Consider the following 12836-nt stretch of genomic DNA (forward strand, 5'->3'; position numbering starts at 1 on the left):
ATGATGCAGTTACATCTATGAATACTGGAGCTTAATGGATAAACCAGTATGCATACTGTCAACTCCAAAGGCTTTCAGGTATCTAACATGGGTTTGCTGGTGTATTTAAAAATGAATTTGTGTGTGTGTGTGTGTGTGTGTGTGTGTCCCACCTCAACCAACACTGATTGTGTGCATATGTGTGTTTGTGTTTGATCTGGTGTTGGTGGTGGGAGGAGGAACGGTATGTGACTCAGTCGAATAAATAGTTCCACATATCCCAGCATTAGTCACTAAGAAAAGATATGGGATTCATCTCCTCGGCTTTTCTCCCCACTGACTCATAATGGCAACATTTGATTGACTGGGCCCACGCAGTCTACACTTTTTTGTGTTTTGAATTATTTTTTTTTCCCACTCAGCCAATATTTCATTCAGTCATAGGCCTAGTGGTAGACTGTGTTAGCAGATGATGTGGACAGTTTCCAGAATGAGAGGTTTAAAAGGCGCTGGGGCCACCTTACTGGACATACTGTTATGATGCTGTAAGCTGCTGTGGATAAATGTTTGACCAAACATCATAAGAATAATGTTCTAAAGTCAAAATCCCACAGGGTGATTTGACATTTTGTGATCCTGAGTTTATGTCATGCTGGTATTTCATGTTAGTGTGTTTGTGTGTGGGCACCATCTGCTGGTCACATTTGGCAGCACCTCAGACAACAGCTGTGTTTTTGTTAGAGAGCTCATTGCAGTGACCCCTCCTGACCCTTCCTGAGTTAAATCAGTACTTTGGCAGTCGGCCCCTCGGGCTGAAGAGCCCTTCTATCTCACTACTTTAAAGCTTCATTAAAATGGATGCAAAGTGACACAGAGACTTTAAAACAAAGTGAATGAATGTTGGGCTTATTTTTAAAATTTACATAAGGATGTTAAGATACTTAGCAGAGATAACTAAAAGGTAATAATTGCGGGTTTGTATTGTATTAATCACATTACTCAGCCCTCGATGGCACTTTCCTATTAATAAGAGTTATTTAACCTATAGGTTGTTAACATTTTCTGTTCTAAACACTTGGTGTATGCAGCTCTCATGTTACTGTGATTGAACAAACAACGGCAAAGCACCACCCACAGAAACTTCATCAACAAAAAGGCATTGTAGTCCCACTGTTTGATTGACAGGTGATCTTTGATAATTGCAGTGCAGAAACTGCACAGCAGTGAACGTCTTAATAACAAAGAAGGTCAGAAAGAGATTGAAAAAAAGAATGAAGATCTTGCATGAAAGCATGAAATAGTTTAAACACTTTAGATAACGGTGATGGATGAAGCAGTTAAAAAGATTTGAGATGTGGCATATCCTTCATAGTTTCTTGATCTGTTTTCTGATGTGGGGGAGGGGTTGTGAAACTGAAACAGAAATGTTTATTTAACCACTTCTTACTAAAGCGTGTGTCTCCAGATCACAATTACAGTGAAAATATTCCAGTATAAGGCTCATGTTTGCTTTTTGCTGCTGCCATCTTAAGCCTGTCAGTGATAAACATGAACCTGTCCATTTGATTTTTGACAGGAATAGACATGTAAGTTACATTTGAGGTGTATGGACTGAGGTCATGAACTGTTTGTAAGGAAGGGACTACTTGTATCCACAGCATGATACTTATCAAGGGAAATGTTTAGGTACAAGCAGATTTAGGACTTCAGTTTGTGTATTTTGGCTGAATTCACAAGGTTTTGTTTTGGGTAGAGGCGATGTGGGTCAAAGATGAAACTCTGCTTGATCTCTGTTTTTCCATCACCCCTCAGCCCCCTTGGGAAAGAACTATTCACTTGAGATATGAGTAAAAGTTTAAGTGACATTTCCAGGGTTCCTCTTATCTATTATCTCAAGTTGGCTCTGTTTTTAGACAGAGTCGGGACCCGCTGACCAGCATAATGAAAATCTATCTTGGCTGCAGCCTCTCAATGCAAAACAGCTCTGGCATGTGTCTCCACAGGCAGAGCTGTGTTTGTGCACCGATGGGCTGAAGAAAGAAACAGATGTAAACTGGTGCGCTTGGCGGTTGCCAGTTTACTTCTGCTTGAAGGGAGTGCTGGACACAGCTAGACACCCGTGGAACGAGCTAACAACGCTATAATTCAGGCCTGGCCATATATAGGCAGGGTTCAGAGCTATGTAAACAGAGCTTCCTGCGGAGGGGAGGGCTCACTCCCTGCACTCGTGTCCGTGTCCATCAACGGAGCCGGCAGATAGCTCTGTTGAGAAAGGTGATGAAGATTCTAACGCCAGAAAGTAAAAGTGGATTTGAAGAATTTACAGACTTCCACAAGCGCCTCCGAGTATGAAGTGCGTCATTATGAAATGAGCTGGAGAGAGATTTTATAAACTCCCTCGCGGAATTTTATGCTGCTGCTTTGAGATGGACCACCTGGACTACCTGTCAGCATCGAGAGGGCTGCACAAGAGATCAGCGTAAGACGAAGGTTTTGTTAAACCCTTACACGGCAGCATGAGTGAGGCCTTCTGGGATAGCTTTGAGGAGGCTCATTCCTCCCCACTCAGCAGCGGTCTGCCTATCAAACTGAAACCGCAGTCAACCTCTAGCTCGCCCTGTGGATCCCCCAGGATGTCCCCCTGTGGCTCTCCTCGAATCTCTCCCCGTCACTCTCCCTTGCTATTCCGCAGGCTCCTGATGAACCGTAGCATCGCCCTGCAGAGACGCTTCACCCTGGCACACACACCCAGGTACTGTTAATGATATAGAACAGTTTGGGTCACATTTCATTAAGAGAGTTATGTAACATTTGTCCTGAAAATTTGTCATCTTCTGAGGCTTTTTGACACTGTGACTCAGCTGAATTTGTGTAAACTCCTAGAACATGCATTTGTTTCAGGGGCTGATAGGTAATTGGGGTTTGTCCCAGTATTACAGAAGTTGCGCTTTCACGTCATCAAAATGCGTGTCATGGGTTTGCTGTGGCAAAAAAAGCCCCATTGTCTGACGAGAAGGTAACTGTGGGAAGTCATGATTTTGTTGACGTCGGGACCGGTGTCATCTCAATGGACCCTGTTGTTCCTGTTATGAAAGAGAGGGTGTTGTTTCGTGCCTTAGGTGTTCAGCGCTGCATTCAGCAGGCCTGGCGCAGGTCAAATAATGAGGAGAAAGGATCCTATAGCAGCAGATCGACTGCTTGTCTTTGACCTGAGGTTGCTGTTTAGAAAAGACAAAGCTGAGTTCAGAGGGATTCAAGATACCTCACCACAGTAAACACAAGGTTGACGTTAAATGCCGCACTTTCATTTATTCACTCATTCCTCATGACTGAAAACAGGCAGCATGTGTCTCCTTTACGTCAGAACAGATGGAGCTGATTAAATTTGTTCAAGTTGCCACAATGTTTAAATAGAATTTTTTATGGCTCAGATAACGTGAATGGTTTGAAGATATCTGCTGAACTCTGTGATGTATTGTGATATGTGGAGATTATTAGTCATTTCAGAACCGAAAGAGCGACTTTATGAAGTCATTTTCTGATTTTTAAAATTGAAACTAACCATACCAGTGAAGGAAAAAGCAGTGCTGGCGGGTAATGACCTAGGAAATAGATTTTCCATGTACACAACCATGACCGGTAGGTCATTTAAGGAAACATAGAGAAAGCTGCCTGGAAGGAAATCACTCTGCTGTCTAAAGCCCTTATTTGTCAGTCTTGGCTGTAAACACCATTTAAAAAAAATCTATTTTTAGGTTTATGAAAGTTTACAAATCTGCCACTGTACACTGGAAAATTGTCTAATGAGCTTTAACAACGTTTTGATATTTTCCATAGACTTGCTCACAGTGTGCCATTATGATCTGAGTAATTGCTGCTCTTACAGACAGCTGTTTCTTCTTAAGAAGACTTTAACACCAAGAAATAACGGTTTCCCACAGCTATCTCAACAATGTTGTCCTAAGTCATTTGATTTTATTAACGTGCTGTCACCATAAGGCTCAGAACTTCTCTTTCATGTGGCTGCAAGCTGTTTGCAACAGAAATGTTGTCTTATTCCTGTGGTTTTCACTTTAGCCCTCCTTTAGTTTCACATGCACACACACAAGATAATAATGAAAATAAAAACTGAGGCCTTTATGAGCCTTTGAAAGCACAGAAGAACGTTGATATTAGAATATGATATAGTGTGATATTCCCAGTACAATTATGATTTATAAGCCCTCTGGACAACCTCCACACAGACACAAAAAACATTGCACTTTAAATCTGTTTACTATATTTACAAAAAACTACCTGCCGCTGAAACTACATTAGTAAAAATTAAGCTCCAGTATTCGTAGATGTAACTTAAAGCTATATTACTCTCTTGCACTACAGTCTCCATCTCACAGTTAACACTGTCCTCTTGTACTAGTGTCTTGTTTTACAGTTTACATTGTCTTTGCACTACTGTCTTATAGTTTATATTGTTTTTTCACTACAGTCCTCATCTCTGTTATCTTATGCACAGATTTGTTCAATTTATGTCCTTTTATGTCTTGCACTGTCCACCTGTTGCACCGTAGGCTCCTGGGAAACGATATTTCACACCAAATACATACTTATACATTTATGAGTGTGCTGACAATAGAGTGTGAGTGTTATTTTGGTTACATGCACAGAGCCAACCACAAACACCACACACACTTTTGCTTCTTCTCATCTCTCTTCATTAATACAGTTAATGCTCCAACCTGCACAACCAACACATTCTTATTAAACTATAAGGACAAAAGCTCCCTTGCCAATCAAAGTTACAACCGACTTTCAAAGAAAAGTAATTAAAATTAACCAAATCTCACCAGGTGTGTCAAAGAGTAAAATCAAGCAATTATTTTATCCTGGAAAATCTAATAAGCAAGTGGAGTGCAATAAAGACTTGAAACAACTGCAGGAAAGTCTGTGATGCATACTGTAGCTTGAAGTTACGCTACCATGGTCAGGGATTCAGTTACCTGCAATATATTAATGTATATTGAATGCACATGGGTCATATTTACTTGGATTTTTTTAGGGAAAGTCATCACAATCTTTAAAAAAGCTCTAAACTATAATTGGTGATGGTAAAGAGCACATTTTAAATGTTAAAACATATAATCACTCACCTTTTTTCACAAAAAAAAATAGATTTAGAGACTTAGAGAATGTGGGCATTGTCATTTTTGCTACAAATTTACATAATGCATATATCTATTAAATATGAAACCCAGGTGCGTTTGCCTCCCCCCCTCCACTCTACACCCCTAACTGTTTGCCTGCCTGGCTGTGTGCCTCTAATTGCGTAGAGGGAGCAGGTTGTAAACACAGCGCCCGCATTTACATCATCCATCATGTGAATTTCAGTCATGTCATCTGCTGCCTGCTCATGCAATCTTTACACTTCTCAATGTTGTCAGCTGTTCAGGGCTCAGATAGTGTCCTCCATCCCTTCTCTGCACATACACACAACCAGTCCAAACCACTTCAGGGCGCATGTTTAGATTCAATTCACGCTCTGACATCAGCCTGTTATCATCACCTTTGTCTTGTTCCTGCCTGCTGTTTCAATATGTATTGGTTTGAGATAATTCTGCAGATGGAGCCATCTGTGCTGAGCTGTGATACCCATATTGATGTTTTGGTGCTTGTCGTGTGTGGTTTTAAGTGAAACCAATTCTTCCACTCTGCCAGTGCTGCTGTGTAGCTTAAATGGTCGAGAAAAGTGTTAGGTATTAATTTCCTTCTGTGACCACACATATAAAACCACGAAAACATACAGGCTGTTTAAAGTTGCTGTATTTGCATAAAGTTTATTTGTTGGCATTTTTGCCTGTATTGTGACTCAGGACTGTGGACAGGTGACATGAAATGAGGGTCGATAAACGAGGGGTGACATGCAACAGAGGTCCCCAGCTGGACCCGAATCAGGGACATTGCAATTACATGGTCAGGCCAGTGGAACAATCTCAATTAGGCAAACTTAATTTATGGAGCACCTTTAATACACTTGAGCTCTTTATAAATACTGTAAGCATTGTAAACACCCGTTTTTTGCACTGTTTTTTAGCCAAAATGCTAAATGCTTGCTTCACAGGTATTATAAGAATGAAAGAGTAAAACCTGGTGGATAACAAAATACTCGCTTAGGTCAAAGATTTATCTTGCCGTGAAGCTCTGGTAGAAAAGGCCACAGATCCAGATGTCCTCAGACTATTCATATTAATATTATATTTTAATTCTTTTATTTCAGGCTCATAAGTCAGTTCATTTATTCTAGTATTACTTTAGTTTATTGTATTTATAAGGCACTTCAAATATTTGCACCAACCACATGATAAACAAGTTATACCAAATTTAGAAAATAATAATTTATACAGCATCCTCTTTTTAGTTTGCAGCGTTCACGCGGTGCTTAGGGAAGTGGTTGTAGTGACTTGTGGTTTGGTGACTGTTGTCATGCAACAAGTGTCCCTCTATCTGAAGCTGAAATGTTTGAAACTTTAAAGGCACAGTGTGTAAGATTTAGTGGCATCTAGTGGAACGGACATGGCAGAAATGTAATATAATATTCATAAGTAAGTTTTAAGTAAGTAAAACTTAGTAAGTAAGTAAGTAAGTAAGTAAGTAAGTGCATAATCCCATGAAAATGAGAATCGTTGTGTTTTGGTTACTTTAAAATGAGCCCTTTATATCTGCATAGAGAGCTTCCCTTCCACGGAGGCTGCCATGTTGCACTGCTATGTTTCTATAGTAGCCCAGAATGGACAAACCAAACGCCGGCGAATTTCGCAGTCACTGTAGCTTCTCCTATATGCTTGGAGGGGTAAGACGAGGTGTATCATTTGGTTGCAATCTGATTCCTCACTGCTAGATGGCACTAAATCTTACACAATGGTCCTTTAACTACTCACGGCTAGAAAGACAGGCTGTGTCCTCTCCGCTGGAAATAATGTGGAAATAAAAAGATGATGCCACTGAAGAAGTTGTCCTTGCAATAAAAAACAACAGATATATTGGAAGGGCCTTATTCTGATGAGTCATTTACATGGTTGATTTAATCTAGAGCTGGGTGCCCGTCAAAACTGTGCTGTCAAACCTATAGCATGGCTCATGCTGTATCTTTAGTGGTGAGTCATTTGTGCCAGTTATACCTGCTTTAATAACTCAAAATATACTACAGTTCAGTCCAAGTGTAAGACATTTTCCAGAGCTCTGTATTTGCTTAGGATAAAAATCTCTAGAACATAAATATTCGCTCCGGGGATGACATAAGAAGATGTTGTCATTTACAGCAACATTAAACAAATATATTGAAGACTTTATTTCAAGCACATCATTTTGAAAGCTCTGTATTGGTGAGATCTCACTTCTGTTTCCTTTAGGTTAAAACGGTACCAGGTTTCAGATGGAGGATGTGTATGTGTGTGTATAGCAAAGTGGGGGAGGGAAGGTGGAATAATCTCACCTCTGAGTCAGTAGTTTATTGGCTGCAACACCATCCTTTGTTTTAGCTTCTTACTTATCATTATACAATGTGTGAAAAGTTAATGAGTGTAGAGAACTTGTGAAACATATCTTCACACTCCTCACTCTATCAGACTTTTTAGATACAGAAGTAATAAGGCTTTTCCTTCCTGCTCTCTATCTAGGGTTTGACAAACAGCAAGCACTGAATATGGTGCTTTTATTCAGTTTTAAGTGTTCAGTTCATGTGACACCAAACCTCTTATTAAAACCGATAGATACAGCATCAGTCTAACCAAAGCAGAGGATGAATGTACACAGTGATTCCTATCATTTCAGACTATTCTCAGAATGAATTGTTTGGTCATAAAGTTTATTCATCATCAGAACTCATGGTATACCATAAAAACTTTTTGGATTGTTTGGATTTCTTTAGTACTTTTGTACATGCCCTTCATCCTCCCCCCCCACCCCACACACACACCTCCTTTCCACCCTGCCCAGCACCAACTCTAACAATATCGCCCTGTAATTATGTAGCTGCAGGGCAGCAGAAGGAGGGTGTTGGGTCAGGCGCCCATTGATCTCACGTGTCAACGAAGGCTGAGCCAAGCCAGCTCTGCCAGACACAAAAACACCCGGCAGCCACTCAGTAAAGTCAGATCTCCCTTTGACAAGTTGGGACACACCAAATGTTCTTCTGTAACTGTCTAAATGTATCAGTTTGTTTAGTCCTGCAAAGCTCAGAAAGGGTTGAAGAATCAGCCTGTAACTTGATGCCAGAACTTTTGTGTTGAGCTTTTGCATGTCCGTCCTGGCATTGGATACCCTGCAATAGTACAGACTACTCGACAGCTCCTGAGGACTGGGTGGGCTGTCCTCAGCTCCCACAGCGACCTCAAGGGACTCTGCAAGCTCTCACACTGCTGGAGGGAGAGGTCAACCCTTGCTGACGCTACCCTGCCGTAGCAAAAACTCAACCCTTCCCCTTTTCTGCAAAGAGAGTGAGTGACTGACAAAGAAGTGCTGTAACAAAGCTACTACTGAAGATTTTTAGACTTCTCTGCAGATCTTTTCTTTTCCTCTGGACAATTTGGAGCTGCGCTACTCAAGACCCTTTTAGGAATGCAGTCAAAGTCAAGTCTGCGATTAGTTTGGGTATTTACAACAACAACAAATCAGTGAGAGAAGACAGACAACTGTGGCAAATCTTTCAATGCAGCTGTATCTTCAGCTACAACAGCTCCCTTTCTGCTCCTTCCTTCTGGAGAGACTAATTGAATATCACACTCCAGTCAGCCTTGTTGAGGCTTGCCTGGGACATCAGTGGAAGAACTCAGCATTCCTCAACGGTTTTTCCTGCATCCTGAGGCACTGAGGATTAATCAGATCCGTCTTCCATTTGCCTGTATCAGTTTTGTTTTTCTCTCTTACCTGGAATCCTGCTGTGTGTTTTGGTTTATCGCAGAACAAAACCTCATGGAGTCAATCCAGACCCACCCGCTGGTTCATAGGGAAAAGATAACAGACTGAGCTGTAAAAGTTCAAGAATTTCCATAAGAAGCGCGGTTCAGATGTGCAGGTTATTTTCTTTGCAGCCTGAAGTGTCTCATATGAGTCAGGAGTTCAAGGGACAATGAACAAAGACCTCCGATTGGCAAGGAAAGGGGCGCCAAGTGGTTTCGGACACGGTCGGAGACACTCGTGCTTGGGGTAGGTTCTTAAACTACGCATCTTTTCGGCACTCATATTCATGAGAGGGAGTGTTCATAGAGGCTGCGCAGCACAGCTACCTGCATGGCTCACAGACCTGCAGTGACAGTTACACTGTGTGGTTTACAGCAAAATACAAAGATAATATACTGTAGATGGATATTTTTAGTCATATCTACACAGTAGAGTATACATTTAATAAATAGTTATTTTTGATAATTCATGTGTACAGCATCTTTCACAACACATGGATTTTGAAAATTGAATCAGTGATTAATTTATCATAAAATTACACAGGAATAGTAAGTTTGCTGAGGTTTATTCATTCAGCAGTTATATTTATGATATAACGAATTGACATTTAAAAGTTTAAATACAATGCAGTTTGGAGTCAGAAAATGTTTAAGCAAACTGAAAACACCAGTTGTAAACATACCATTTTGCACTTGCTTCTCGATCATATGGAAAATAATCAATTGAAAAGGTTGATGGACAAATTTCTACACTATTACTAGCAGAAAATGTTGAGCAGTTGAGCAACAGAAAGGTTTTGCGACACTTGTTCCTTTTCTTCAAGAAACCTTTTTGCTGTTCCTTATCTAAGTCTCACTGTTGTTATATTGTTCTCCATCTACAAGACATTCATGGGAAATTTAGGTAATCACTAATGCCGTGTTCTTGTTCAGATGGCAAAGATTCCCATGTTTACGACTTGAAAATGTTTATGCCATTGGACGACTCAAGATAGTTGCAGAGTTGGTCATGTGAGGTTTAAAAATACTGACGATATACCTCTTTATCCATTGACTTTTTTATAAGCTTGAATGACAAACTGTGGCTGACCCCGGGCATCCGTATTTGTTTAATTTTCAGGTACTTCTGTGATAATATTACAAGTACCAGTACCATATATTAATTATAGCTGAAGTAAACAAGGCAGGTTAGGGTTAAATTGGTTTATCAGTGTTTTGAAAAGTGTATTTATCAGATTGATCAAATCTAACAGTAGAAGAGGATGTGATGGGGAAATGTTCTACTCAGGAACTGTCATAATACTCATTTTATAGACAATGCCCATTGTAAATATACTGTATGAACTGCAGAAATGTCAGCATGGGTTTGTGAGCTGCTCTGCACCTTAAGACAGAGGCCAATATATGACTCAGTGGTTCTTGAGTTGCACTGTATTTCTGTTTGTAGGCATTTTACCCAACAGCTATTGAGAGGAAGCAAGTCTTGTTTGTGGCAAGTTTCATTCAACAGACTTCCTGTTTTCACTGAAAGTCTCCCGGAGACATTTTTTAGCGTGATGACCCTGCGAGAAATGTTGCTGACTGAATGCAGAGCACTGAAATTAGTGTTAGACCATCTGGAGATGTTTGTGTTCAAGCAGTTTAAAAGCAGATGAACATCCAGCACAGTTTACATTCCTATGAGTGCTTTAATTTGAGAATGATGCATTTTTCTCAGAGACTGTGTGTATGAGTGTATGTGTTGTTATTGTCAGTTGGCCTGATACATTGTTATCAGCAGATGGAAGGTATTGGTGGATACGTAGTCCCGCCTGTTGTTGCTGATGTCACAATGAGGAAGAGACTCATGTTATGCTGGTGACAAACATAAACACACACATTTTCTCTGCATGTTCCCATTGTACGCATGTTTAAATGTGTTTTTATGCATTCCTGTGTGTTGTGTTTTATGTGTGTGTGTGTCTGCTTGTGTGTTCACACCTGTTCCTGTCCTCCCAGTCCCAGTAAGCATCAGGCCGGGCTGGGATTGGAGGGCACTGCCCGCCCAGCTCTCTGCTCTGCTCTGCTCTGCTCTGCTCTGCTGCAGGGTCAGGGGTTGACTCAGCCTCTCATCCCACATCCCAGCACGAATGCAAACACATGCTACACTTTCACAGCCATCACTTACAGCATGAACTATACTGGACACTTAAAGAGGAAGGAAACTACGAATGATAATTTAATTATTTTCTTCCCTGACAGAACTGTCCTCGGTGTATAAGTCGACTGTACTGTTGTTAGTTGCTCCTGCGGCTGAAACATTTTTATGTTAAAGGATATCATACAAGCTGCTGTGTCCAGGAATAGTTGGTAGGTTTGAGTTTTGCATTAATACTCAAAACTGCCAATTAAGAGGAAGATAGAATGATGCAGTTTTACTTTTAGATATATAATAATGCTGTATGTGACTGGATTAGTGTGTAAAAGTACTAAAAATAATGAGGAAATATCATTGTTCCTGATGAAAAAGAGAAGTCTGCTAAAGTGTATTAAGTTATGTCTTCTCTGAAATCCTTTCTGAGCTGAAATCTAACAGCAAGCCACAGCATAACACCTGACTGCTGTCTAAACCTTTTTGTTTTCCTGAAACAAGCAAGTTTTGCGCATTGACAAGATGGTGTGGTGTGAAATTTTAGCAATCTTATCTGGCAACTTTGCATATCTGTCAAACACAGAGTCACAGACTAATCTGGTGTTGTTGATTTTTTAAAATGTATTCAAGTGACAGGAATATTCTTAATGTTACCATATCATGACTTGGCAAGTTGTCAGAGTGACTCACGCCCCTGTTAACACATGACAGAAACATGTAAAATTGCCAGAAGACTTAGATTAAAGTGCATGTATGAGAAGGGCTTTACACTCTCAGAGCAGCCCAAACATTAATCCCTGTAACTCCTCAAGACCATATTTCTTTACAGTGTTTAACCTTTCAAGTCTGGCTGTCAGTCAACCCCTATATTTGTCTCAACTTACTGTATCATTCAGTGCACTCCCAGTAAGAGACTTTTTTTCTTACCCACATCAACCACAGCTGAGTCTAAGCAGAGCAGGAGTGATAAAGGGGGAAACAATAACACAACAGACCCCCAAAATAACCCCCCCTAGCCGGGAATAGTTCCTCAGCCTCGCCAGCCTGGCTGCACATAACACGTGATTGTGACATGTGTTTCTTGTTTCTCGTGTATAGACACACACACACACACACACACACACACATGCACGCACGCACACACCCTGCCACAGCCACCCGTCCCAAAATCCATATTGATTGTTCCACCAGAGAATTGCTGTAGATACTTTTAGGTCATGTTGCCAAATTAGGTGTTGTGTTTTACCAGCAGTGGAAAATCAGTTGATAGAGGGTCAGGTTTGAACCAGTTTTGCTCCTCAAGTTGAGATGTGTTGTTCAAGAAATTAGATTGAGGTTTAACGCCTGAAAAAGGAGTGGTGTGTCAGCCAGAGGTTAAAATTTGATAACAGAAATATTTCAGCTTTCATTGTGTCTCTTTCTGACATCTCCTATACCATGTTTTCAGTGTTGGAGTTTTAAAAATAAGACAAAAAAACAGTAGTTGTCATATTATTCTTTTTAAAGTCTTACGGTTTCTATTGTTACTGTGGTAATTAGTACCTTGCCTTGTGTCTGTGGTTGTGTGTCTGTATGTTTCTCCTTCCATGTGTATAAACATACAGCAGTTTCTAGGCACAGAGTGACCTCTGCTGGGTAGTCAGCTCACCTTCAGCTGCACTTACTTTACTCAATATTTGCTAAATATCAACATTGTCTGACCTCCCAGATAAAACTTGTGTGAACTCTGTGAATCTGGGTGTTGTTGGAAATGCTTTAGCATGCTTAAGTCAACT

General features: G+C 40.5%; 1 protein-coding gene across 6 annotated transcripts in view; it reads left to right on the forward strand.

Moving 5' to 3' along the window:
• Positions 1–12836, forward strand: part of LOC137187590 (3',5'-cyclic-AMP phosphodiesterase 4C-like) — a 118001-nt gene that overhangs the window by 58311 nt on the left and 46854 nt on the right. For 2 of the 6 annotated variants that reach the window (XM_067596598.1, XM_067596601.1), the window contains exon 1: positions 1988–2731. The exons of 3 other annotated variants lie outside the window; for them this stretch is intronic. In XM_067596598.1, coding sequence (XP_067452699.1) covers positions 2496–2731 — 236 coding nt within the window. In that variant the 5' untranslated portion in view covers positions 1988–2495. Of the gene's footprint in view, positions 1–1987; positions 2732–8110; positions 9178–12836 lie in introns of those variants that run through there. One more of the 6 variants, XM_067596605.1, reaches the window with a different exon arrangement.

The sequence above is a fragment of the Thunnus thynnus genome, chromosome 8 (genome assembly GCF_963924715.1).
Source record: "Thunnus thynnus chromosome 8, fThuThy2.1, whole genome shotgun sequence".
Lineage (NCBI taxonomy): Eukaryota > Metazoa > Chordata > Actinopteri > Scombriformes > Scombridae > Thunnus > Thunnus thynnus.